Source organism: Mesoplodon densirostris, chromosome 18, assembly GCF_025265405.1.
Source record: "Mesoplodon densirostris isolate mMesDen1 chromosome 18, mMesDen1 primary haplotype, whole genome shotgun sequence".
NCBI classification, from domain to species: Eukaryota; Metazoa; Chordata; class Mammalia; order Artiodactyla; family Ziphiidae; genus Mesoplodon; species Mesoplodon densirostris.
The window spans coordinates 46,652,571-46,679,626 of NC_082678.1; the positions used below are offsets into that span (position 1 = coordinate 46,652,571).

General features: G+C 43.0%; 1 protein-coding gene across 1 annotated transcript in view; it reads left to right on the forward strand.

The window, feature by feature from the left end:
- Positions 1 to 27,056, forward strand: part of NCBP3 (nuclear cap binding subunit 3) — a 32,713-nt gene continuing 5,657 nt past the window's right edge. Inside the window, exons 1-13 of the mRNA XM_060082547.1 lie at positions 1 to 212; positions 2,168 to 2,233; positions 4,160 to 4,265; positions 13,357 to 13,482; positions 15,328 to 15,456; positions 15,668 to 15,744; positions 16,480 to 16,588; positions 18,922 to 19,021; positions 19,548 to 19,651; positions 21,736 to 22,030; positions 23,738 to 23,892; positions 25,599 to 25,760; positions 26,879 to 27,041. Coding sequence (XP_059938530.1) covers positions 30 to 212; positions 2,168 to 2,233; positions 4,160 to 4,265; positions 13,357 to 13,482; positions 15,328 to 15,456; positions 15,668 to 15,744; positions 16,480 to 16,588; positions 18,922 to 19,021; positions 19,548 to 19,651; positions 21,736 to 22,030; positions 23,738 to 23,892; positions 25,599 to 25,760; positions 26,879 to 27,041 — 1,775 coding nt within the window. The 5' untranslated portion in view covers positions 1 to 29. The remainder of the gene's footprint in view (positions 213 to 2,167; positions 2,234 to 4,159; positions 4,266 to 13,356; positions 13,483 to 15,327; positions 15,457 to 15,667; positions 15,745 to 16,479; positions 16,589 to 18,921; positions 19,022 to 19,547; positions 19,652 to 21,735; positions 22,031 to 23,737; positions 23,893 to 25,598; positions 25,761 to 26,878; positions 27,042 to 27,056) is intronic.

Consider the following 27,056-nt stretch of genomic DNA (forward strand, 5'->3'; position numbering starts at 1 on the left):
ACTCTCAGTGGTGCGGCCGGCGGGCGGCGATGGCGGCCGTACGGGGCCTGCGAGTGTCGGTGAAGGCGGAGGTCCCGGCGGGGCCGGCCTTGGGGCCCCCGTCGCCTGAAGCGGAGTCAGGTTTGGACCGCGGCGAGCCGGAGCCCATGGAGGTGGAGGAGGGCGAGCTGGAGGTCGTGCCGATTCGGCGCTCGCTGAAGGAACTGATCCCGGTACGGGCGGGGGGCGGGGGCGAGGGCGAGGAGGAGGTCGCTGAGCGAGTGTCCCGCGCCGGAGGGGGCCGGAAGGGGAGGTGGCCGGGGCCGGGGGAAGTCTGGGGAAGGGATGAGGGGGGCGAGCGCCCGGGGGGCGGGGGCGCCAGGCTTGAGCAGAGACGGGGAGCTAGAGAAAGGACGCTGGGGCGCCCGGAAATGGGTGTTGAGGGGGCTGGAGGAGGTGGGGAAGAGCTGGGGGGTAGTTGAGGACACCCCCTTCGCTGCCCCTCCGAGTCAGTCGGTGCAAGAGTGTGAATGAGGAGGGGTTGGGCTTATCTGGGGGCTTGAGATAAAGGGCGAGCCCCGGGCGGGAACAGAACCAGGAGCGGCGCAGAAAGAACTGTCGAGTGGCGCGAGCATGCCGGTCTCTTTGTGGGTCCTGCTCCGGTGGAGCTGGTGTCTGTTAAACATAGCACTCGCGGTTTCCCTTGGGAGAGCTGGGCTTGTCAGCTGCAGAAACTCTGTGTTTCTGTTGTGACTTGAGGGTCATCTTGTCCCCGCGCGGCTCCGCTGTTACACCGTGGCTCCAGCATCTCACCCTTAATGAAAACAAAACATCAGTGAACTAGCAGTGGTCCTTGGTCCCTCTTTTATCACAGTGGGGATGCTGAGAGGTGTTTTTGCTTGTGGTTTGGTGGTCTTGTGTCCGGTTCTTAGGGCTGGTCTCAGGCCTGCATGGCTCCTCTCACGTACTTAATTTCCTACCTAACATGGACTACTTTTTAGCACATGTCTGCTAGTCTTGCTTTTAAATTAAGATTATGGAAAAAGGTAAAAAAAAAAAAAAAGTGAGAGCACTAAAGACAGTAAATTATAGTGACTCTGGCAACAACAATTAACATAGTGGCATTTTACCATTTACTACATTACATCATTTAAAATATCACTGAGGTTGTGAAGTAGGTGTTATCATCCCTTCCTTCCTTCAGTTCAACATGTACTTACTGTGTCCCCCACTTAGTGCCAGCCACAGTCCTAGGCACTTGACCAAGATCAAGACCAGACTGTGTCCTGGCGTTTATGTTCCAGTTGGGGGGACACAATTTACGGTAGTGGTGAGTACTGTGGAGAGAATAAAGCATGTTAATGGGATGGAAGTGTGCAGAGGGCAGGGAGCGTGTGCAGAGCAGGAAGCAGAATGGCATAGGATGGTCAGGAAAGTCCTCTGAGGTAGTGAAATTTAAGCTGAACCCTAAGTGACAAAAAGGAGCCAGCCATGTGAAGATTTGGAAGAGAGCGTTGCCTGCAGGGGCAACAGTAAGTGCAGAGGCTCTGAGATGGGAACAAGAGTGTTTTGTTGGAGAAAGGTCAAGTTCTGTAGCACAAGTGGGAGAGCAGTTAAGAGGTCAGAAAGGTAGGCAGATACCACAGAGGAAACCTAGGCCCAGAGAGGCCAAAGGAATTGCACAGTGTCATGTAATCAGTGAACGTCAGAGCTGCGATTTGAGTCCCCAGGCTTCCAAATCCCATCCTGTTTTCATTGCACTGTGCTGTGTTTTCCCCAGAAGGTCGAGGTGAGTCCTGACTTTCTGCATTTTGGTGAAGACTTGTGCTCCATCTGGTGGCCTGGCACAATGAATTTGTCCAGTCTGGGTTGGGGAGATAAGTGACTGTGCCTCATCTTGGGTATTTTTCATGAACGCCTTTAGATTTTCATTTACACGGATACCTTCAGTAGATGGAATTACTTTAGTTTGTGGATAGGTCTAGAAAAGCCTTCTTGGTAGAGTGGTTGATTGCTACATGGAGTCACTGGGACAGGCTTCCCCATAATATGGGGTTGATTGTCAGGGTCGGGGAAGGATTGCTGGAAAGAACGGCTATGCAGAAGGAATGGGTTGTCAGGCTGTTGTTTATCACCTGCTTGTCATCAGTTGCTCGTTAGCAATTCTCACCCATCCCCTTCTTGTTAGGACACAAGCAGAAGATATGAAAACAAGGCTGGCAGCTTCATCACTGGAATCGATGTCACCTCCAAGGTAAGACAGACCATGATTAATTTATTCATTTTGAGAAACAGGTGAACTTAATGAACAAATGTCTAGGAGTTGTAGAACAGCAATTATTCTTTACCTCCTTTTTTCTTTTGTTGTTGGATTGAAACTTTTTTTTAGGTTTAAATTTTGTGTTATACAGTGATGCCTTCATGCATCCTGAAAACATTCAGACAGCGTTTGTGTGTTGTTGAATCCATGAGAAGATATAATCACTGTACCTAGATGCCTGTAATTAACCATGTCCAAGAAAAAGTTCTGCACTGGAGTGCTTTTTTTTATGCTGTCCATTCTTTAAAAATGCGTAAACTGTTTCCACTTTAAATGAAGCAAAACATGAAAGTGCCTTGCACATAGTAAGCCCTTAGTAAATGTCTTAATTCCTCGCTGGTTGAGGCCGAGAAAAATACGATTTCCTAAATGTGTGTGTGTGGCTAAACTTTGAAGGCCAAGTGGACTGAATTATTCCCAGTACCTGAGAGTATTGCCTTTTATCTAGTGATTGCTGTTACTAGGTTACCAGCTTCACTGCAACTCTTCACAGAGCCAAACATATTATTTTCTTTACAATAAACAGTTGATACTTATTTGTTGCTTTAATTGCAGCTTAAACATTGTTTCTGATTGTTTCTGATTAAACATTGTTTCTGATTTTGATGCCTGCAATTAAGTTTCGAACAGAGTTTAGGTTACAATTCTGAATAAATAATACTGTGTTACTATATTGGATGTATGAAAGCAAAAATAAAAGTAAGTATGTCATGCTTACTTTTTTGTGTTTTATCTGGGTCTCAATCTGTCTCTGATTGCCTAAAGGCCAAAAGAAAGAACTGATCATCTTTTTTGACAAGAAAATAGAATAAAGTGAAGATGTTTTCTTATTGTAATTGAAAAAGAAATGGACAGTACTCTTCTTAAGCCTACACCGTTTACCATTATATGAAACAAATATATGGGGGAAAGGGTGGTAGCCAAGAATTGGTACTTCAGTCTTACTAAAGGAAGGTAGATTAGTTGTTTCCACTGGGAAAACTTAAGTGGAGAAAATTAGCATAACTGTTGGGAAATAACAGAATTGTTGCTGCTTTACCAGTCCCCACAAGCTTTCTATAGTCAGACCTTCAATTAGTGTGGCAAAGTCAATATACAATTAGTGAAGCTTCCTAAAAGCTGTCAGAAACCCATAGTTGGACCTGGATTTATTTTACCTCTTGGAAAAAAAATTTAGGAAACTGATTGTTTTGTTTTTTAGAGAGCATCAATGCTTCTTGTCACTTATAGATGAAAACTGGCAATTCCGTGGGCACAAGTTTAGAATAGAGGAGAGAGTTTCTTTGCTTCAATGTTATTTTGAAATGCAGAAAAAGCTTTAGGGAGTGGACTGCTCAGGCAGACATAATGTGATAGGTGTGATTACCATGCACACAGACTTTGTGAAAAGGGGATGGTGGTGGGGCTTCTAGAAATAGCACTGAGATGAGGAGATCTGCCCCTTATTAGCTGAAGTGCCTCTAGCAAACCTTTTAACTTTCTTTGTGCCTCAGTTTCTGCACCTGAAAAATTGGAATGTTGAGATTGTTTAGTTACAGTTTGTTTGCATGATTCCTAATAATAAATGTCAAACCATTATTCATTACTCACTGAAGCAACAAATATTCATTGAATTCCTACTATGTCCCAGATACAGTGATAGGCAATGAATCATTGTAGAGATTATTACAAATTATAGCACTATTAGTGTACACCCTCCCAGTCATTGACTGTGAATATCTAGTTCTCTGCAAAAAATTGTTAAAGGCACAATGTTGCTTATTTCTTCTAAGTTACTTGTCACTGATGCATCATTTTGTGTTTGTGATTTAACTTTCCTCCTCCATGTTTCACTTCTTTGGCTTTTTCTGTACCTTCTAGGAAGCAATTGAAAAGAAAGAACAGCGAGCCAAGCGCTTCCATTTTCGATCAGAAGTAAATCTTGCCCAAAGAAATGTAGCCTTGGACCGAGACATGATGAAGAAAGGTACAGGGTGTTTGGGGGGCATTTTTCCACATTTTCCCAGAGAATGACTTTTCCCTGCCATGGCCTCATGCTTCTGGCCTTGCCTTGCACGTCCAGTCCTCATCCAGATACTCTGCCAAAGGAAGGAACGTGTGAATTCCCCATTTCTGAGGTGACCTGTTAAAGTTGAGCTGCATTAGCTGTCTCTCAGATGTTAGAGCTGGGAAAAAGGAGATTGTCTTCTTGGAGAAGCCCCAGAGAACGTCACCTAGTTGGTGGCAGAGCTGAGATTAGAACTGTGCTTCTATGGACTCTTACTTATTTTCTGCTTTTACCATAAAAGTGTTAACTTTTGTTTGCCTTTAAATGTAGTGGGAGTGTATCACAGTGAGACTGTATTTTAGGGGAGTCAGATTGGTTGGGGGGGATACCATTAATACTTCGGTTGATACAGGCTTGTGATTTTATTTTATTTTTGTGTTTTGTTAGGGTAAGTATTATGCTTCCTGAAATTCACCCTGAATTATCATATCTAGTAATCTACCCCAATTTTCGAAAGCAATTTATAAAGAGAGGGGAAAATTATTATTACCCTTTTAGGGAGTTCACAGTCATATTTATTATTCCATAAATGCAAATGATCGCCCTCTGTTGTATTGCAAATTTGGGATTTGTGAGGGGCTTAATAGGCAGCCTTCTGAATGCATGGTAAAGGTCTGTGCTCTGCTGTGTGAGTTTCTCTAGGCTTGCTTGTTTGATAAAAACATGTTGAATGAATGAAAGAATAGCGACTATTTGTTGGGAACTTGCTCTCTTACCAGGCACTGTGTTAATTAGCAGGTTACATATTTGTTTTGTACTCATTTCTCACAACAACCCCATGAGGAATGTATTTTTATCCCTATTTTACAAAGGAAACAGGCCCAAAGAAGTTAAATAAATGCCCAGGTTTACACAGCTAGTAAAAGTAGAGTCAGGGTTAGAACTTGATAAACCAGATAAACCCAGGTTTATCTGACTCTGAAGCCTTGCTCTTAACTACTTTGCTCTGTTGCCTTACAATATGTGATATGATACCAGAGACCCAAACCTCATTCCATGCCAGTGGACAGAGTAGCTCAGATGCAGAGCTCAACTCTGGATGCTGCTTTACTCCTTTTTTCTGCATAATGAGTTCAATTTGGAAATATGACCTTGCTTCCCTTGCAGGCTAGGCGTCCAGGCACCTGCTTGAGTGGATTTCTGTTTCAGGAAAAGTCCTGTGAAGGCCAAGGCCAGCTGTGCAGCTTGGCATTCATGTGCCTGCACAGTCTAGACCCAAGCAGATGTCTGAGGCCTTTCTTACAACTCCACCTTGAAAGCAGCCCACCTGTTTACTTCTAGTCCTGTAAGCATTCCTTGTGACATCTTGCTTCTGATCTTGCTCATGCCTGTCACTCTGTTGATTTGCCCTTCCTTGCCCCATGCTTTTTCTGGTTCAGATGTCACTGCCTCTGTGAAGCATCCCTAATTACCCACTTCAGCCTCTCTTCCCACCTGTGTTGGGGCTCTTTCGAGTGCTAAGCCCTCCTGGGATCTAGTCTCAGTTCCTTAGTGAATGCGGGCGAGTTAGTGAACCTTTTTAGGCTCACTTTCCTTGTCGTAAAATGGGAATAGGATACCTTCCTGAAAATGATCACTTTTGGGGTTAAATTTTAATTTTTAAAAAAATGTTTTTTTGAAAAGTAATCCCGATCTCATGGTTTTAAAGATTCTCTTAAAAACAATAGATCTGTCTGGAATGTAAGTTGCTCATTACAACCTGTTTTTGATCCAGGAGGCAGCATGGCTTTGGAGTGTGTTCTTGAACTCCAGAGAACCCTGCTGCCTTTCCCAGATCAATTTAAATTAGAGTGGGGGAATGGGTTTGGATAGATCTCAGAGATAGTTATTATTTTTATATCTCCTCAGGTAATTCTAATGTGCAGTCAGGATTGAGAACCACTGGTGTTGTGGTTAAGAGCATGGGTTCTGAAGTCTGACTGCCTGTATTCAAATCCTGACTTGTGACTTTCTAGCTCTTTGACCTTAGGTAAGTTGTTTAGCCTCTGAGAACCTCAGTTTCCTCATCTGGAAAGGCAGGTTAACGTTAGTTCTTATAGGGTGGTTGGGAGGCTCTAACAAAACGTTATGATTCTTAGAGTGGTGTCTGGCATATAGTAAATGTTAGTTATTATTATTATCTGGCATTCTCCATCTTCCAAACAGTCATCTAAGTGGTTCAGCCTCTTGGGAGAATGGGGACATTGGAATAAGCATCTTGATTCCTGCAGCCACAGTAGGTGTCAAGTTATTTCTTCTTATTAATATCAACAGTAATAAAATACACCATTTGATAAATGCTTACTATGTGCCAATCACTCTGCTATGTGGTTAGCTTATCTTCCAACAACCCTGTTGCAGGGTAAGTATTTATCATTTCTGTTTTACTGGTGAGGGAAGTAAGGTGCTGAGAGGTTGAGAAACCTGCCCAAGGTTCCACAGGTAGTAAGTAGCAAGGCTGGGGGGTTTGAAGGCTGGTCTGACTGAAGCCTGTGTTCCTGACCTCTCTGCCAGCTTCAGGGATGTGGTTTGGGATGCACTGCACTAGACCAGTCCTCATCAAGAGTAACTCGCTACTTCTGAGTGACAGTGTCAAGCAGCTTCTCTTTATCTCCAAGATCAAAGCTCTCATGGTTGGAAAGGACCTTAGAGGTCATCTGGATCCCACCTCCTGCCCAGTGCTGCAGGCCTTTTGGCAAAGTTCCCGATGGTCCTTTGGCCTCTGCCTGAACATTTCCTAGTGGTGGCATGAGAACTATTTATGAAGCAGTCAGTCTTGTTTTTGTTTTAATTAAGGCATGCACACTGTTTATTTATTTATCTTTCTTTCTTTCTTTTTTTTTTTTGGCTGCACCCTGTGGCATGTGAGATTTTAGTTCCCCAACCAGGGATCGGATCCGTGCCCCCTGCAATGGAAGCACGTAGTCTTAACCACTGGACCTCCAGGGAAGTCCCCACCGTCTTGTTTTTGGATACTTCTTCATGTTGAACAAAAATTGCTTTCTAGTAATTTCTGTCTATTAGTTATTGTGTAACTCTTAGAACAACATTAAGTCCTTTCCTCATTCACACAGTAACTCTTCAGGTGAAGGAATGGACAGCCCATTCCCTAAACTTTCTTATGCAACATGACTTTCTGGTCTCCCTCCTATAGACCCTTCCCAGTTTCTAAATGTCCTTCATCAGATGAGGTACAGATTCCAGATTTGGTTGGATTCGTGCAATGCATGGCAGGACTCTGACCACGGTTTCTGTCCCAGCCGTTTCATAGTAGTCATCTTCTGGTCAACCAAAGCACCAGTTCTTTCCCTCAGGAATTGCACCTATCAAAACAGTCTTTCTCATCTTGTACTTGAGACATTTTAAAAAGTTGCCTTTTTACTTATCCCTATTAAATTACATCTTGACTTCAAGACTCCATTTCAGCCTGCAGAGTTAATTTTCATCTTGACTCTGCCTTTCAACATTTTAGCTACACTCCTCACTTTGGTATGCATGGCTTCTGCATCTTTAGCCAGTTGTTGGTAAATGTCAAACAGGATAATCCCTATCGTGCCATGACACACAGATCCATGAATTACAGTCTTATTCTATTATCAGGCCCACCTATCATTTTATTGTCATGGGGAACTAGATTACATGCCTTAATAAACTTGAGATAGAACAGTGTCTGTGGCATTCTTTGAATTTCTTGGCCTGCTAATCCAATCAAAAAAGAAAAGAGGTTAGCTGGCTTGCTTCTTAGTGAATTCATGTCATTTCCTATGGGAAAGACTTGGTTTCTTAAGGGATCAGAGATTCTGTCTGATAATCTATTTTTTTAAAATTTCAGAGAATGACAATCTTTTGCATCGTTTGGGAATTTCTCTTTTCCTCTTTTCTGAAAATCAGTACAGAATTAGTCCTTCTCAAGGCTTTAAGGTACCTCGTTCCTTCCCTGCAACTTTTTAGAGATTACTGCCTAATTCTGAAATCACTGCTTTGTGTTTTGGTTAGTACAGTGGGGTGTAATTCTAGATTAGAAGATTTAAATCTATTAAAACTATTTCTAAAGCCCTTGTCACCTCTCTTGGGTTTTAGTTCTTACTTAAGGATAGCTATTCTACTGCCCTTTAGTAGTACAGCAAAATAGATCAACAGTTCTGCCCTTTTTCCTGCATCATTTTCCCAAAGCAACGTTGCTCCAAACACTTGGGGAAAAAAACCAACCATTGGCTTTTTTTTCTTTTCTTTTTTTTTTTTTTTGGCCATGCCGCTTGGCTTGTGGCATCTTAGTTCCCCGACCTGAGATTGAACCCGGGGCCGTGGCAGTGAAAGCGCCGAGTCCTAACCACTGGACCACCGGGGAAGTCCCCCATTGGCTTTTTTTTTTTTTGTGGTACGTGGGCCTCTCACTCTTGTGGCCTCTCCCATTGCGGAGCACAGGCTCCGGACGCGCAGGCTCCAGACGCGCAGGCCCAGCGGCCATGGCTCACGGGCCCAGCCACTCCGCGGCATGTGGGATCTTCCCGGTCCGGGACACGAACCCGTGTCCCCTACATCGGCAGGCAGACTCTCAACCACTGTGCCACCAGGGAAGCCCCCCACTGGCATTTTTGATGAGGCTGTTTGCTCTGGACTGTAACCTTTTCTTCATTAGATGTTAGACAAACAATTCATGTCCAGCAAAGAAAATTTGGAAAGTAAACTAAGAAGAAAAGTTGCCCACAGTGCACCACCCAGATGCGGTCATTGTCAACATTTTGTGCATTTCCTTCTAATCTTTTCTGGGTATGGACTTTATTTTTGCTTTTCCCTTTGTAGTCCTACTGCTTTCTTCCTTTTCACTTGACAGTCTGTCATCAGCATTTTCCATGTTATTATAAAGCCTGATGTATAGTCTTTCAGATTCGTACATTTCTTACATTTCTTCTCTTATATTGGTAATTTACCCTTTATCTGTCTCCCATATGTGTTCTTTGGTGAGTTGTGCTCACCTAAGCTTTGTTGCTTTCTCTTTTCTTGGGATCACCTCTCATCCTCTGAGTTACTATATTTAGTGTCTTCCAGATTTTTTGATCATTCTAATCTGAGGCTTTGAAATTGGCTACTTTTTCTCTGGATTTTCAGAAATCTGCTTTCCTAAAGACTTGAGGTTTGTGTCCTACGACCTGTCATTCATTGTCTTCTTTCCTGTTGGAAAATCCAAGATGATTCCCTCACCACCTTGCTTGTAGTCAACACTCAGTAAATGCCCATTTCTCATTCCCCAGTTCATTTGTTCACTGCCACCTCAGCAATTAGTCCTTTCTCATCATCTGGGCATAAATCTAGGCGCCTTCTTTGTTGCTTTGTTTTATTTTAAGCAGTGCCATTGGCAGGCTTCCATCAAATCTTTTTTTTTTTTTTCCTTGCGATACGTGGGCCTCTCACCGTTGTGGCCTCTCCCACTGCGGAGCACAGGCTCCGGATGCACAGGCTCAGTGGCCATGGCTCACAGGCCCAGCCGCTCCGTGGCATGTGGGATCCTCCCGGACCGGGGCACAAACCCGCGTCCCCTGCATCGGCAGGCGGACTCCTTCCATCATATCTTAAGCTTGTCTCATATATGATTAAATCCTTCATATCAGCATCTCCTACAAGATTTTCTTCTGCCTGCTCCTCAGTCTGATTCCTCTACCCTCACCAGGAGCTCTCCTTGTTGTTTACCCTCTTCAAAACCATCTCTTTACTTCCCATAGGATTTTTTCCTCCAAAATCATGGCTTTTAGCTTGAAGAACTGAGAAGGTCCCCTGGGGTACCTCTTCAGTTTCCCATCCTGCGTGGTAGAGTTACTCTGCATGTCCAGTGTGGACATCCATCTCATTTGGGGTTCTGTTCATTGTTGCACTGCTGGTCACTAATGAGGACTTGCTAAGGATTCATAAGTCTTTGTTTTGGCCGTACCATGCGGCATGCGGGATCTTAGTTCCCTGAGCAGGGATTGAACTCATCCCCTCAGCAGTGGAAGCACAGATTCTTAACCACTGGACCACCAGGGAAGTCCCAGGATTCATAAGTCTTGATGGTATCTCTGTCTTCATGAATCTGAGTTGGCAGGAAGATACTTACCTGATTTATTCTGGCCACACCTAATGGGCTCCCATTAAACCTGTCTTTTACTCTTCAAAATGACAAAAAAAAAATTAAAAACTTTTATCTGAAAGTATTCACATGTATTTCAAGTTCATTTGTTTTAAATAAAATATATGACATATAAAAACATTTAGGAGTAATGGATGCTGAATTCTTTTTTTTTTTAATTAATTTTTTTTTTTTGGCTGTGTTGTGTCTTCATTGCTGCACGTGGGCTTTCTCTAGTTGCAGCGAGCAGGGGCTACTCTTTTTTTTTTTAAATTAATTAATTTATTTTTGCTGTGTTGGGTCTTCGTTTCTGTGCGAGGGCTTTCTCTAGTTGTGGCAAGTGGGGGCCACTCTTCATCACGGTGCACGGGCCTCTCACTGTCGCGGCCTCTCTTGTTGTGGAGCGCAGGCTCAGTAGTTGTGGCTCATGGGCCTAGTTGCTCCGCGGCATGTGGGATCCTCCCGGACCAGGGCTCGAACCCGTGTCCCCTGCATTGGCAGGCGGATCTTAACCACTGCGCCACCAGGGAAGTCCCAGATGCTGACTTCTTGACAGAACTACTTTGGAGAAGTCGGGGAGAGAAGGGACGTGGAGAGCTTACCCAGGTCCTAGGGGGGTTTTTTGTTGTTTTTAAATTTATTTATTTAATTAATTTATTTTTGGCTGCGTTGGGTCTTCATTGCTGTGCATGGGCTTTCTCTAGTTGCGGCGAGTGGGGGCTACTCTTCATTGCGGTGCGCGGGCTTCTCATTGCAGTGGCTTCTCTTGTTTCAGGGCATGTGCTCTAGGCACCCGGGCTTCAGGAGCTGTGGCTCACAGGCTCAGTAGTTGTGGCTCACAGGCTCTAGAGCGCAGGTTCAGTAGTTGTGGCGCATGGGCTTAGTTGCTCCGTGGCATGTGAGATCTTCCCAGACCAGGGCTCAAACCCGTGTCCCCTGTATTGGCAGGCGGATTCTTAACCACTGCACCACCAGGGAAGCCCAGGCCCTAGTTTTATATGTAGTGTTTTATTTGCCTCAAATCTTTTTAAGAATTTAAGCGTAAAGCTAGGTGGTGGATATACAGGTATTTTAAAAATATTTTTTCTTTGTTGCTATATTTGCATATTTCACAATTAAAAAGATTAAATGAGATAATGTGCTTAAAGTATTTAGTAAAAAATTAACACAATTTTGGTAAGGCTGAGGTTCCTTTAGACCACAGCCTTCAACGTTTCTTCCTTCCCAGAGGTAATAGCTTTTATCGGTGTGGAGTGAATTATTCCAGACTTTCTTCTATGTATTTGTACACAAATATATACCCTTAGAATATATATGGTGATATTTATGTTTTAATTTTTTTAATGTATGTATTTTTCTGCAGCTTTTTTTCACTCAGTAATGTGTCTTAGAATCTTTCCATGGTATATAATAAATTATCTCATTGTTTTTAACTGCTTAATATTCTATAATATGGATAAACCATAATTTATTACTCTGATAGCTACTGGGTTATTAAAATAGTGCTGCAACAAACATCTTTGTGTGAACCACTCTGTGAACCCATGTGTGTTTAGGATAGATACTGAAGAGAATTCCTACGCGTATAGGGCATGTGCTAAATTACGTTTGTAATAGACACTCCTAGTTGCCCTTCAGAGTGGCTGTGCCAGTTCACACTCCCACCAGCAGAGGGAGCAGCTCTTTCCTCCACACTGCCACCAATTGATACTAAAAGACATGAATTAAAAACATAGTCAGGGGCTTCCCTGGTGGCGCAGTGGTTGAGCGTCCGCCTGCCGATGCAGGGGACGCGGGTTCGTGTCCCGGTCCGGGAGGATCCCACGTGCCGCGGAGCGGCTCGGCCCGTGAGCCACGGCCGCTGGGCCTGCGCGTCCGGAGCCCGTGCTCCGCGACGGGAGAGGACTCAGCAGTGAGAGGCCTGCATACCGCAAAAAAAAAAAAAAAACATAGTCAGTGGGCTTCCCTGATAGCACAGCGGTTAAGAATCCGCCTGCCAATGTAGGGAACCCGGGTTCAAGCCCTGGTCCGGGAAGATCCCACATGCTGCGGAGCAACTAAGCCCGTGCGCCACAACTACTGAGCCTGTGTTCTAGAGCCTGTGAGCCACAACTACTGAGCCCATGTGCCACAACTACTGAAGCCCTCACGCCTAGAGCCTGTGCTCCGCAACAAGAGAAGCCACCACAATGAGAAGCCCACGCACCACAATGAAGAGTAGCCCCCACTCACTGCAAGTAGAGAAAGCCCATGTGCAGCAACGAAGACCCAATGCAGCCAAAAATAAATAAATTAAACAAACAAACAAAAAAACCTGGTCAGTGAAAACTGATACCTTGTTTTAAGGTGGATTATCCTGTTAGTAGTGAGGTCAACCATCTCTTCATGTTTATTGGCCTTTTCTGTTTCTTTTTGTGTGAATTGCCTGCTCATGTCCTTTGCCCATTTTTATTTGGGGCTGTCATTTTCTATTGATTTGTAGGATTGTTTTGCTCTACTTTCATACTTTGCTTTACATCCAGGGGCAGTGTCTCTTCTTCTTTTCAGAACTGTCTTGACTATCACACATTTCTCATTGACATATCTTTAAAAATTTTTAGAATCAGTGTATCAAGTTCAATGAATAACCCTGTTGAATTCGGTATTGCTTTTATTATTACAGGTCATTTTGAGATGAGGTATCATGTATATTATCAACACCATTTATTTAATCTTCCTCAGCCTGATAAGCCCATTCTGAATAGTCATTTGTTTAATGCTATTGCTGTGTGATAAAAATTAAAATAGTTTACCTTACTGTCAAGTCTCATTTTCTTTTGAAATAATTATTATCTCTTTCAGCATATTTCTTTTTAAAATACCTATTATCTGAACTGTTACAATGGGCTACTGGTGGATTGTGCAACAGCAGGTGTCTTGTTTTTCTAGCAATCCCCAAAGTGAGACTGGAGACTATCTACATTTGCGGCGTAGATGAGATGAGTACCCAGGATGTCTTTTCCTATTTTAAAGAATATCCTCCGGCCCACATTGAATGGTTGGATGATACCTCCTGTAAGTAACTCATGTTACTTGAATATGCTTTTGTTTATGATTTTAAAAGAACTTTTGCCATCTCAAATCGTGAATGATTTTGGCCAGACTATGTCTAACCTCTGCCTTTAGCCTAGGAGAGAAAAAATTGCCCACTGCTGAGAACCAGAGTGCGTTAACCAGTCTCTGCCAGATCATACTCCATGCGTATTCTTAGTCAGCTCAGAGGTGGTGATCCGGCCTCTAGGAGGTTGGTTGTTGGCAGCTGAGTCCCGGGTACATGACTGAGGCCTCTCTTAACACCCACAGTTTCCCAACAAAGGGGTGGGTCCAACTGCATAGACTTGGGGCTGCATTTTTAGGGCTTTAGACTTTGTCATTGCAACTTGCCATACAGCTTTTCAGAGGGCTATCTCTGACCTAGAGCTAGACCAGAACCCTCTGACACAATGCCAGACCTCTCATCTCTGCTTGCTTTGGACTGTGTTTTCTGGAGCTTCATCTGCTGGCCCTAATCTGGGGGCTGTTCCACTTGTGAGCTAACTGTAATTTTTAACTTGCGTCCCCTCTCCAAGTCTGGCCTGACCTTTGGTACCCACTCTGCTGGCTTCTTGACTCACTTCTAGTCTGGCTTTACTTTCTGTCAGTGTGCTGACCTGCTTTTCCCAGCTGCTTTCTTAGATGTTAATTCATTGAAAGAAGAAGAAGCATGGCTGAGTAAAAGTTTTTCTACTTTTTTCTTTTTTCTTAACTTAGACCATCCAAATCAGGGCATGGCAAGCCTTTTTTTATAAAGGGCTGGATGATAAATATTGTAGGCTTTGCAGGCCATACAGTCTCTGTGGAATCTACCCAGCTTTGCTGTTGTAGCGTGAAAGCAGCCATAGACAATATAACTGAATGAGCCTGGCTGTTCTCTGTAGAACTTTGTTTACAAAAACAGGTGGCAGGTGTGTAGTTTATTATACGTTAGTTATAACTATATAAAACCGGTACGAGTATAAATAGATAAATGGATGGGTGATGGGTGGATGGATGAATGAATCAGTGATAGCAGGTGGTGGGCTGGATTTACTATCCCCTGATTTAGCTAATTAAAACTGTAGCTAAGGGATGTTAGAGTCAGAGGAACCCTTAGAATCATCCAGTTCAACTATCTCGTATTGTACATCAGAAACTGAGAAACAGAAGCGGGAGGTTATTTGCTCAAGACCACGTGGCATATTATTAACAAAGATGAGAATCTTTAGACCTTCATTTCCCAAACTGAGATACAGGAGTAACATAAGTTTGAGAAATGCTGCTTTAAAGTTAAACTTCTCAAAAACCTTTTCTTGCTAAATTCTCTTAAAGAAGCAAATTAAATTGATTGCTATAAAGCCAGGTGGCTGTCATGCCTCCATTCTATATATCCCATGGATGCCATCATCACCCACACTTCACAGTAGGGAAACATCATTTAGCATGTCTGGATAACAAGGAACAGCAGAGGGTTTCCATGTAGGGGGCAGTAGAATAAAGGATAATCTAAATTTATTTGAGAATTTTCACCATCATCATCATCAAGAACTGCTAACACTTAACGTATAACACCCAATGTATGCCAGGCAGTTTTAATATACAGAACCCTTTTTCATGGAGTACTTGACCATTATTTTGTGGGGCCCAGTTTGGGAATGCAGCTCTAGGTTGATTTTATCAGAGAAGTTTTACTACCAGGTTCTATAGTTCCTTTCATTAGTTGGTGTGTACATTTACTGATGCCAGTCCATAGCTGAATGAGACTTTAGCAATGAATATGATGTGGTCTCTGTTCTGAAGAAACTTAACCATTTGGGTGTGATGTAACGTATTATCTTATTTTAGGTAATGTGGTTTGGTTGGATGAAATGACAGCCACACGAGCCCTTATCAATATGAGTTCCCTGCCAGCCCTGGATAAGATAAGAAGCAGGGATGCCAATGAGGACAAGTCATCTGAGAAAAGTAAAAAAGGTAACTGACCACAAAGGAGGGACTTTGGGGCTAAAAGTCCTGTCCTTTACAACTTGAGTTTCTGTGCAGTGTTATATAGCATCTCATCACCAGTTATTTCTGAAATACGCTATGATGCTTTGGATCATTAGTAAAGAGGAGGAGAAAATATTAGACTTAGCATGTATGAGATGGAGTTAAGATTCATCTTGTCCCTCACGTTCCATTTTAGACAAGCAGGAAGACAGTTCCGATGACGATGAGGCTGAAGAAGGAGAAGTTGAAGATGAGAACTCAAGTGATGTAGAGGTCAGTGAGAGGGCAAAGGTGTCTGTAAGGTTTCACTGTAAACAACTGCTTACTGTCTTGGTATTTAAGCCTTAAAGACTTAATACAGTACGTTGTGTTCTTCCTCTGGCTTTCACCATTATACCTCCTGAGGAGGCACCAGGCTCTTGGCCTTTAAGCTCGTGTGGCTATAATGAATGATTCATCTTGAGATCTTAGTACTCACACTTCTGTATGAAAGGAAATGGTTTTATTGAGAAATCCTTTGAAATGCTATCAAATCAGTAAAATTAAGGAGTAGCAAGTAATGGCATATTTCCTAATGGCGTATGTACTATTGTTGGAAATATTAAAGTGTATTCATTTTAAAATTATTAAGTGCCTACCATATACCAAATTCTAGGTGCTGGGGATATAGCATCAAGCAAAACAAAGTCCTTGCCCTGTTGAAGCCTACATTCTAGTGGGGAAGACAGACAATACACTGATACACAGATATGTAATATAATGTCAGGAAGTGATGAGTGCTGTGAAGGAAAGTAAAGGGTAAGCAGATAGAGAATGATGGAGACGATTCTTTTAGACAAGGTGGTCAGGGAAGACCTCTGACTTAGACATCCTGCAGAGGAACTGGTGCTGTAATGCTGATGGGTATCAGTAAAGGTAGATTGCTTTCTAAATCAATGGTAACTTTGCTGCTGAATGAATATGAAAAAGGCTTTAATTTTTATGTCGAAAATGCTCTTTTTTCTTAAGTTGGACACGTTGTCTCAGGTAGAAGAAGAGTCTCTGCTAAGAAATGATCTTCGTCCAGCTAACAAACTTGCTAAAGGAAATAGGTTATTCATGAGATTTGCTACAAAAGGTAAATGATAATTGGTATTGATTTTTATTTTTAATCAAAGTGATTTTTATTGAGTGACACCTCTCTTGAATCAGAACTTAGGTCAAGTAATCTCAAAGATCCTTCAAACTATAATAGTTTGTGCTTATAAAATCAATGACTTTCTGCCTGAGTTGGAATTTCACACATTGAAAGTGAATATTAGTTATTTGTATACTTCTGTGGTTTCTAGCTAAAGTAAGTTATTTTCTGTCAAAGCTGGCTTGTCCCATGTGCTTTTCAGCCAGTTTATCCTCTGAACTATGAAAACTTTACAATTGTATTTTATGTATCACAGCAGTATCTTTCTGGACATTGCTAGTGGTGCCATTCAACTCTAATTCTCTAAAGAATTAAAAGTCTCTTAACAACTCATAAGGCTTTTTACACATAATGATTTTGGTGCGCATTAATAATGTGTGTGTGTGGGCGGGGGGGGGGGGTGAGTCAGCTGAGAGTTAATTGGAAATGACAACTCTTCAGCCCTGAATACTTCAGTAAGTATTTCTGAAGAACAAGGGCTTTGTTTTACACACAGTTATCAAAACCAGGGAACTTAGCATTAATACAATACTGTTACCTAATTCGGAGTCCACATTCAGATTGTACCAGCGCCCCACTCTGTATATTAAAACTACCTGGGGAAAAAAAAACCTGCCTGGCACACAGTGAGTGCTGTGTAAGTGTCACCAGTCCATGCTGCTGCTGCTGCTGACAGTGATGATTATCAAATGCATTTGGATTATTCTTTATACTCCTCCCCCACTGAACTAGGGTCCACTCCAGACCTGGGTGTTTAAGTCTGCTATGTCGCCTTAGTCTCCCTGAATATGGAACTACTCCGTGACTGGGACATTTCTAAAGAGGATAGGCTCATTATTTTATAGGCTGCCCCTTAGTTTGTCTGATGTCTCCTAATTAAATTCGGGTTGTGCGTTTATACCACAGAAGTGACATTGTGTCATTTTCAGTGCATCATATCAGGAGGCACATTGTATTTATTTATCCCCTTCCTGAGGATGTTAGCTTTTATCACTTGTTTAAGGTAATGATTGCCAGGTTTCTCCACTATAAAGTTACTGTTTTTCCATTTATAATTTAAAGGTTTGTGGGGAGATGCTTTGAGGTTATGTAAATAGCCTGTTCCTCATCCAACTTCCATGCAGTAGCTTTAGATCCATTGATGACTTTTTAGCTCTCTCATTTATTAGTTGGCAGTCTGCTGTAAGGAAGAGCTTTCCCTTTTTTACCCATTTGTTTATGTATTTACTTATCTTTTTTACTTATATCAGTTTAGATTCATGGAGTTTTATTCAATGGGTTATCATCCATTCTATCATTATTTTGATTCACAAATTATTTTGGATTTGGCCAGTAGAGCCTCTTCAAACTGTTCTTTTGACACGCCTTCATGATTCTTTGAGATCTTTCTTACTTTATGGCACAATAAAACATCTTGTTTTGCCAGACTCAACTTGTACTTTCCCTGCCCCAGATCTGGAATCAGCCATTTCTCCAAGGAGCTGGTGGGTATGTTTTTTGTAGGGTGCACATTCTGGTTTGTGCCACCAAATTTATCTCTAGCACTGGGTACATTCTCATTGGTGTTCATCCGTTGCGTTCAGTGAGTGCCCAGGGAGCTGTCAAGAGACCTTTATATTATGAAAATAGGTGTGCTCACTGACCACCTTTTCTTCCTGTTAACTGGCATTTTAACTTGATAAATGGGGTCTTTTCTTCATTTACTTATTCGAGGGACCATTTCTGTGCATTCTGGATATATGGTGCTGTGCAGGTTTCCTTAAGCCATTTTGAGGAACGTCACAGTAAACTGGAAAAAAAATGGTTTGCCAAATATATGGACCTATGTATAATCTGTTTCTTTGACCCTGATTCTGTGTTATTGGAGTGTTGTCATTTAGAAATGAATATCATCTTTCAGGGGGCAGTGAAAATGCCACCTCTTCTAAAAGCCTTTTTGATTCCTGAACACTGGTGATAACTGATGCTCTCCTATGCTTCTTGGAACCTAGTATATTGTATTGTTGTTAATAGTATTTTCTCTATGAACTCAGCTCCCTAACAGCAGCTTAACCTCCCTCATCTCTGAATTTTGCTCCACCCCCTCCACAAGGCACTGCGTTAGGAGGCATTCAGAGAGCGAGTGTTTATAGTGCATCTTTCCCTTTTGTTGGCAGATTGTGCTGATCTGATCCCAGCCATGAAAAACATTCTTTTTTTTTTTTTTTAAACCCATTCAACATTGTCTTCACACTCACAGGAAATCCTTGGTAACTGTTTTAATTAATTTTTAGATGACAAAAAGGAACTTGGAGCAGCGAGAAGAAGTCAGTATTACATGAAATATGGGAATCCAAATTACGGAGGCATGAAAGGAATTCTTAGTAATTCTTGGTGAGTCCAAAACCTTAAAATACAATAGTTTAAATAGTACGTAAGCTTTTCATAATCCTTCAGTTGGTATTCTGCAGTGCAATGTCAACACCATATGTGGACGTGAAGGAAAACAAGAAGCAAGAATTCAAGATTTTTTTTTTTTTTTTTTTTTTTGCGGTACGCGGGCCTCTCACTGTTGTGGCCTCTCCCGTTGCGGAGCACAGGCTCCGGACGCGCAGGCTCAGCCGCCATGGCTCACGGGCCCAGCCGCTCCGCGGCATGTGGGATCTTCCTGGACCGGGGCACGAACCCTTGTCCCCTGCATCGGCAGGCGGACTCTCAACCACTGCGCCACCAGGGAAGCCCAAGAATTCAAGATTTTTAACTGTGGTAAATGGTGTGAGAATGCTGACTTTCAGTTTCATGTGAAATATCTCTGTTTCAGCACCTAACATTGTGTCAGGGTGTAGTTGAAATTAACTAGTGGATTTCAAGGCCCTTCCTGTTGGTTTTTGATTATGTGCTTATGCTGGCAATGTTGCAGGAAGCGAAGATACCATTCCCGTCGCATTCAGCGGGATGTGATCAAGAAGAGAGCCCTGATTGGGGACGACGTTGGCTTGACATCCTATGAACACCGACATTCCGGTAGTTGCCTGCTCAGCTCTTGGGTAGACACATGTTTGGCTCCTGAAACCATATTTTTATTCTTAATACAGTCTCTTAAGGTTCCAAACTTTATCATCCTCTCTTCCTTGCCCTCACCCTCTGCCAACATATAGGAAAGTAAGTCAAGTCACAATTAATTTGAAATTGCCCATACAAAGAGGTCAAATGATTTTATAAAAGCTGTTCTAACAATAAAGGCAAGATGTAGGAAAAATTAAAACTTTTCTTAGGAATCTAATTTTCCTATTAATATCAAAAGCTGCGTGAAAAAAATTTTTTTAATTATTTTGTTGGATGAGTTGATTTTATCGTTCCTTTGTCTGATGAAAATAAGCTGCTATGTTTAGCGTTCTGTGCTTACTGGCTTGTGCACGTGAATGCCTCAGTAAAGTGGGATATCATGACTTGGGTTTCATTTTGTTTCTTCTTTTTTCTTTTCTTTTTTTTCTTTTTCTCTTCCTCTCTCTCCCCCTCCCTCCCCCCACCCTCCCTACCTCCCCTCCTCCCCTCCTCCCCTCCCCCCACCCTCCCTACCTCCCCTCCTCCCCTCCCCATCCTCCCCTCCTCCCCTCCTCCCTTCCTCTCCCTCCCTCCCTTCCTCCCTTCCTCCCTCCCTTCCTCCCTTCCTCCCTCCCTTCCTCCCCTCCTCCCCTCCTCCCTTCCTCCCTTCCTCCCTTCCTCCCTTCCTCTCTTCCTCCCTCCCTTCCTCCCTTCCTCCCTTCCTCCCTTCCTCCCTTCCTCCCTTCCTTCCTTTTGGTGCTTATTGTGAAAGAACCATTTTCATTATGTTTTATAAAGATTTGTTTATTTTGAATCTGATCTGTGAAAATCTTCTATATGCTTCGTAGAACCAGCCAAGTCAGCATACAAACACAGAATAACACGCGTACACATTTATCATTGTAATAGGGACAGGGAGAGATGAAATCTCTACATTTTAATGTGATGTGAATATCCAAACTTGTATCTTTGAAATCTGCATCTTAACGCACATACTTTTCTGATACACAGTTAGGCTTTTCCAATTTCAGTTACTTTAAGATATTTTCATTATATAATCTTTATATTCATATTAAAAAAACAAATTGCCTCTAATTCTAGCACTCCAAGATTAACAAACGATTTCATTTTACATTTTTCCTTTGTCTCTTTTCACAATAAATACTATGACAACTGTTGTGGACATATATTTTATATTCTGCTTCAAGCATTCCACTTACACACATTTTTCCATGACTTTTAAAGGTACATTTCATTATTCATGGCGGTTATGTTCTATAAAGTCACCGTGATCATTGAAAACCATTCAGAGACTCTAATCACACTATTTTTGTCAACTGATCAATATATAACTTTGATGTGTGTTTCTGCTTAAAGACACCTCATTTACTACATACTGTTGATTCATTAACATTGGACTCAAGGCCAGCAGCAGTGTAACTCATGCCCGAACAAAGCTTATCTAACACACGTATTTTCTCCATACGGCACATCACAGCCTTCTTGTGTTTAGGAACACTAGACAGCTTTGGAACTATGCTCAGAGGCTATTTTAAACAGGGAAATCACCAATAAAAGCCACACAAGTGTTAAAAGTTAGCACTCACTGGACTGCAAAAAGGACACTTGTTTACAGTGTGAGAGATGAAACAAAAAAGATGTGGCTTTGTTTGCCCGCAGCTGAGAATGTGCATGGCTGGTGCCTCAAATTTTTTGTTGCTCCTATGCATGTCCACAAATGACCACGAAAGTGCCATGGGTTTTGATTCTGGAGTTACAAATAAAATTGGCAAATTCACAAATACAGAATCTGTGAATAATGATGAGGGTCTGTATTTTAGATAACTTTGTAATATTGCATCAGGCTGCTAGTTCATGCTTTACCTAGACATTCTTTGTTGTAGGGATCAGAATGGTAACCAGATTAGCACTATTATAGATAATGCCCCAGTAAACTCTAAGGATGGGAATCCCATCTTTTAAAAAGGTCACTGACGTAGAATAGAAAATTGGATTTGTTAGTTTTAGGGCTTTTCCTAATATTTTTTGGTTAAATTCCTTAGGACTAGTGAATGTTCCTGAGGAACCCATTGTAGAGGAGGAAGAGGAGGAGGAGGAAGAGGAGGACCAGGACATGGATGCTGATGACAGGGTGGTGGTGGAGTACCAGGAGGAGCTCCCAGCCCTCAAGCAGCCCCGGGAGCGGAGCACATCGAGGCGGTCCAGTGCCAGCAGCTCAGACTCGGATGAAATGGACTATGATCTAGAACTGAAAATGATGTCCACTCCTTCACCAAAGAAGAGCATGAAAATGACGATGTATGCTGATGAAGTGGAATCTCAGTTGAAGAATATCAGGTAAAAATATTTTTTCTTTTTATCAGTGCTCGCTTTTAATTTGATTTAAAAAATTACTAAGTTCTTCTTAATACCTCTTAATTTTATATCCACTTTTATCTTTTCTAATTTCAGTCCTTTGTAGAATTTGAATAAAAGCATCTGATTTTTCCTCTTAATGTACAAGAGGTGATCCTTGTTATAAAAACTATAGACGATATAGAAAGTGAAGTCACCTATAATCTCATCCTCTTCTAAGAGAACGACTGTTAGCAATTGGGTGAATTACTTTCCTGCTAGTTTTTTTTTTTTTGCGGTACGCGGGCTTCACACTGTTGTGGCCTCTCCCGTTGCAGAGCACAGGCTCTGGACGCACAGGCTCAGCAGCCATGACTCACGGGCCCAGCCCCTCCGTGGCATGTGGGATCTTCCCGGACCGGGGCACGAACCCGTGTCTGCTGCATCGGCAGGTGGACTCTAAACCACTGCGCCACCAGGGAAGCCCTTTCTTGCTAGTTTTATGTGTATACATAACACATAGAGAAATTATAGATATATTTGTACAAAAATTAAGTTATACTGTTTATATTGTTTTGACATATGCTTTTTCCATTTAATATAGTGTAGACATCTGCTATTTTTCAACTGCATGTAGTCCATTGTTTGAAAGTGTCATTGTTTATTTAACCAATCCCTTATTGATGGAGATTTCTGTTTTGTTTTTGTTTTTTTCCCTTGGCTGCGCCATGGGGCTCACAGGATCTTAGTTCCCCAGCCAGGGATCAAACCTGGGCCCTCGGCAGTGAAAGAGTGGTGCCCTAACCACTGGGCTGCCAGGGGATTCCCTGAATTTCTGTTTTCTTACTGTTGCACCAGCTAGATAAATTCTAGTTACTGCATAAGACAAGGCACGTGTTTTAAAACGTGATGTTGCTAAATTTCCTTCCAAAAAGGTTTTACTCAAATTACCACCTGTTGCCTTCATAATTCACCAACCTTAGGTATTATCACTCTGATTTTTGCTATTCATGGACGAAAAAATACAGTTATTTTAATATGCGTTCTTTGATGACCAGTGGAGCTGAGCAGATTCCTGAGGGCAGATCGCGTATGCATGGCTCAGAGAGGGCTCGAGGCTGGGGTGCTCTCTAAGAGTTCTTGATGGTGTATTTGGGAAAAGGGAAGAAAAAAACTTTTAAGCTGGTTGGTTTGTATGGCCTTGTTCACATCCTTATTTTTAGTTTTCAGAGAACTTTCCAGTGGCAAATGCTGCCAGAATAATGGAACTCGTCCCCTGACGTGGTGGGAGAGGTCTTTGGCAGAGACGTCTGTCCTTTAACGAAAGGGGTTGTAGACTCTGTTGTATCTAGACTACAGCCAGATCACAGCCTGGGTGAGCAGAGGCCTCCAGCCCTCTGCAGGCCTCTACTTAGCGAATGTCCCAGGAGGAGGGGGCTCGCAGGTACGTGCTCTGCGATAGCTCGCAGATGCCATGTGTGGAAACCACCCTGGAAGACTCGGGCCTGCTCAACCCCAAGCAGCCTTTTTATAGCAGGCTGGTCCTGGCTTTTGTAAGCAAATAATTACTGGTTTATGGTGTTGTAAGTGAATGTTGGCCATGTTAGATTGGGTTTCTTAAATTGTTTTTCCAGAGTGTATGAGATTGTTGTATGAGTGTTATCCCACAGTTCAAGTTGGTTTACTATTCCCCTATCCCCCTTTTTAAAGGAACTCCATGAGGGCAGATACTCTATCTACAAGCAATATAAAAAACCGAATTGGTAACAAATTAACACCTGAGAAATTTGCAGATGTCCGACATTTGTTAGATGAAAAACGTCAACACACACGTCCACGGCCACCTGGTAGCAGTACTAAAACAGGTATTGTTGAGTTGTGTATCTGGGCTTCATTCTGAGTTCCAGAAAGCAAATGCAGACAGGGGTAGCTTCTTGGGTAAAACGCTGTCATTTATGGACCAATTTAGTAGTCCTGATTCATCACTTCTAAATTTTGGGTTAGGCATTGGAACTTTGGGACATGAAATTTAATCAGACTTTTGCAATACTCGTTTTCAATATTTTTGTCCCAAACAGTTATTTTACTCTGTATGTCATTGGTATACTTTATACATAAGGGTAATAGAAATTAAGTTGGGTTGTTGTATAAATGGTTAGGAGTTTGAACTGGTTAGTTTATATGTGCAAACACGCATATAGTGGGTACTTGGCCATGCCTGCTATGTGCCAGGGCTAGGTGCTGGGAGTGTTAGAAGTCTTTGCAGGGAATGCAAAGTCATCACAGAACTCAGATGGAAAAACATAAGGGCACACATTCAGGTAATTCCACCTGAAGCAGAATGGAGTAAGTGCTGTGATAGGGCACTGTAAGCAGTGGGCTGTGGGAGCAGAGAGGGGAGGTGGATCTGTTGTGGGATGCTTCTCAGAGCACGTGGCTGTGGAGGGAGGCCTCGGAGAGGAAATAGGATCTCAGTTGGCAAACCTAATTTTTTTGAGGTGGGAAGTAACCTGATCTTATATCTATTTTAGAAAGGTAACTTGGTGGCAGTGTAGGGTGTGATAGAGAGTTAAGTAAGTAACAAGGGCCTGAACTAGATCAGGGACGGTGGAGGCAGAATTGATGCCAATGTCAGCCTTGGAGAGGAAGAAGACTCAGCGCTGGGAAGTGTGGGAGGAAAGGGAGAGAAGCCAAGGGGCTCAAGCCTGAGGGGCTGAAAGATGGGGGTGCTGTCCTCAGAGAGCATAGGCAAGGTGGGTGAAAGCCCAGCACAGGGACTTGCTAATAAATGTGTTTTTGTGGTTGCTGTTATTGTGAGAGGGAGCTCAGGAGGACAGGCAGATTTGGGGGCGGGGGGGCTTGGAGAAAAACAAATTTGATTTGGGACATCTTCCCTTGATCCTTTGCTTTTTTTTTTTTTTTTGCGGTACGCGGGCCTCTCACTGTTGTGGCCTCTCCCGTTGCGGAGCACAGGCTCCAGATGCGCAGCCTCAGCGGCCATGGCTCACGGGACCAGCCGCTCCGAGGCATGTAGGATCTTCCTGGACCGGGGCACGAACCCGCGTCCCCTGCATCGGCAGGCGGACTCTCAACCACTGCACCACCAGGGAAGCCCCTGATCCTTTGCTTTTTGTCAGTCTCACTACAACTATTGTTCAATGTAATAGTTTATTGAGAACTTCTTATATGTTCAGAGATTGCGGCTTCTGTCCTCAGGGAGCTTGCAGTATTTCTTGTCAGCCGAAATGTTCGTAAATTATTTGCTCTGCTTGATTCTACTACAGAAAACACAAAGCAGACAATTCTGCCTGAGAAGTTCCTTTCTGGAGAAGTCAGCTAAGGTTTTTTTCCCCCTGCGAGCCCCTGGGGATTCTCATTTGAATTTTCCCAGAGAATCCAGACTCTGTAGAGGGAAGGCTCTTAAAAGCCTGGTTGTGCTGGGCCCCATGTCCAGCGCATGTCCAAATCTCGGGGAGATTTGGTACCAGGTCCTGCAGAGATCTCAGGTTGACAGTACAGATAGCAAAGCATATGCACGTGGTCACGGTAGTACTTTTTTTTCTTTTTCTAGATATACGCCAGCGATTAGGAAAAAGACCACATTCTCCGGAAAAGGCTTTTAGTAGTAACCCAGTCGTTCGGAGAGAGCCCTTTTCTGATGTACATAGTAGGCTAGGTGTTCCCAGGCAAGATGTTAAAGGCCTCTACTCCGATACTCGGGAGAAGAAATCAGGTTGGTAACACTGAAAACGGATGGAGAAGGGAATTGGGTAAGGGCAGAGACAATGGGTGTAGCACAGAAATACTTTGTTAGCAGAAGGCAGGAAATAGCATATGACAAAAATAAATTATTTTTCCTCTTTCATTATAGTCATCGTCATCATCATCATCATCATCATCATAATGGTAACAGTGTGGAAAATTTAGAAAATGGGAAAAAAAACTCACCCCTGATTCTTTCTGTTTAACACAAATACTTTTTAGTTTCATGCTATTCCAGTCTTTGCCCATATACATATACTACTATTTTCATATATCATCTTATCATAGTCATTTTTCCACATTCTTAGAGCTTTTATAAATAAAACTTTTTTTTTTTTTTTTTTTTGCAATACACGGGCCTCTCACTGTTGTGGCCTCTCCTATTGCGGGGCACAGGCTCCGGATGCACAGGCTCAGCGGCCATGGCTCACGGGCTGAGCCGCTCCGCGGCATGTGGGATCTTCCCGGACTGGGGCACGAACCTGCGTCCCCTGCATCGGCAGGCGGACTCTCAACCACTGCGCCACCAGGGAAGCCCTTATAAATAAAACTTTTAATTGCCTTACAGAGTGGCTATCTTATGAAATTCTATGTATTTCTCTATTGTTGAATATTAATATTTGAAAAATTAATGGAGAGTGAGCAGAATCTGAAAGTTGACAGTGTAGCAGGCCCGTCAGTTTGCAGAATATTGTAGCTGGGAAGATCTGGGAATGGCCCAGTCCTGGCAGAATGAAGTTGTACACGGACGGGATGGTGAGTCTCACCAGGCAGGGGCAGGTGTAGTATAAGCAACCTCCCAGGTGATTCTGATGTGCCTAGCATGGGGTAGGATAGGGTTGGGGGGGCGCATATCCCCGAGCTGAGAGAATCTCCCGTTGGGTCCAGTTCTCTCAGTCTGCAGGCAGGGGACTGCAGCCAGGGAAAGGAGAGGATCTGCCCAAGGCTGCACCATGGTTGCAGGTGCCACGGACAACCCCCAACGGCCCCCCCACCCCCCGCCCCGTGCTTCCTGCACGTCAGGTGTTGCCAGTGCCCCTGTTTCTCAGCATCAACTGCCAGAGCTGAAATGCCTTCTCACCCAAACAGGTAGTTTATGGACTCGCTTAGGATCTGCACCCAAGACCAAAGAAAAGAACACGAAGAAAGTGGATCACAGGGCGCCCGGCACAGAGGAAGATGACTCCGAGCTGCAAAGGGCATGGGGGGCTCTGATTAAGGAGAAAGAACAGTCTCGCCAAAAGAAGAGCCGGTTAGATAACTTACC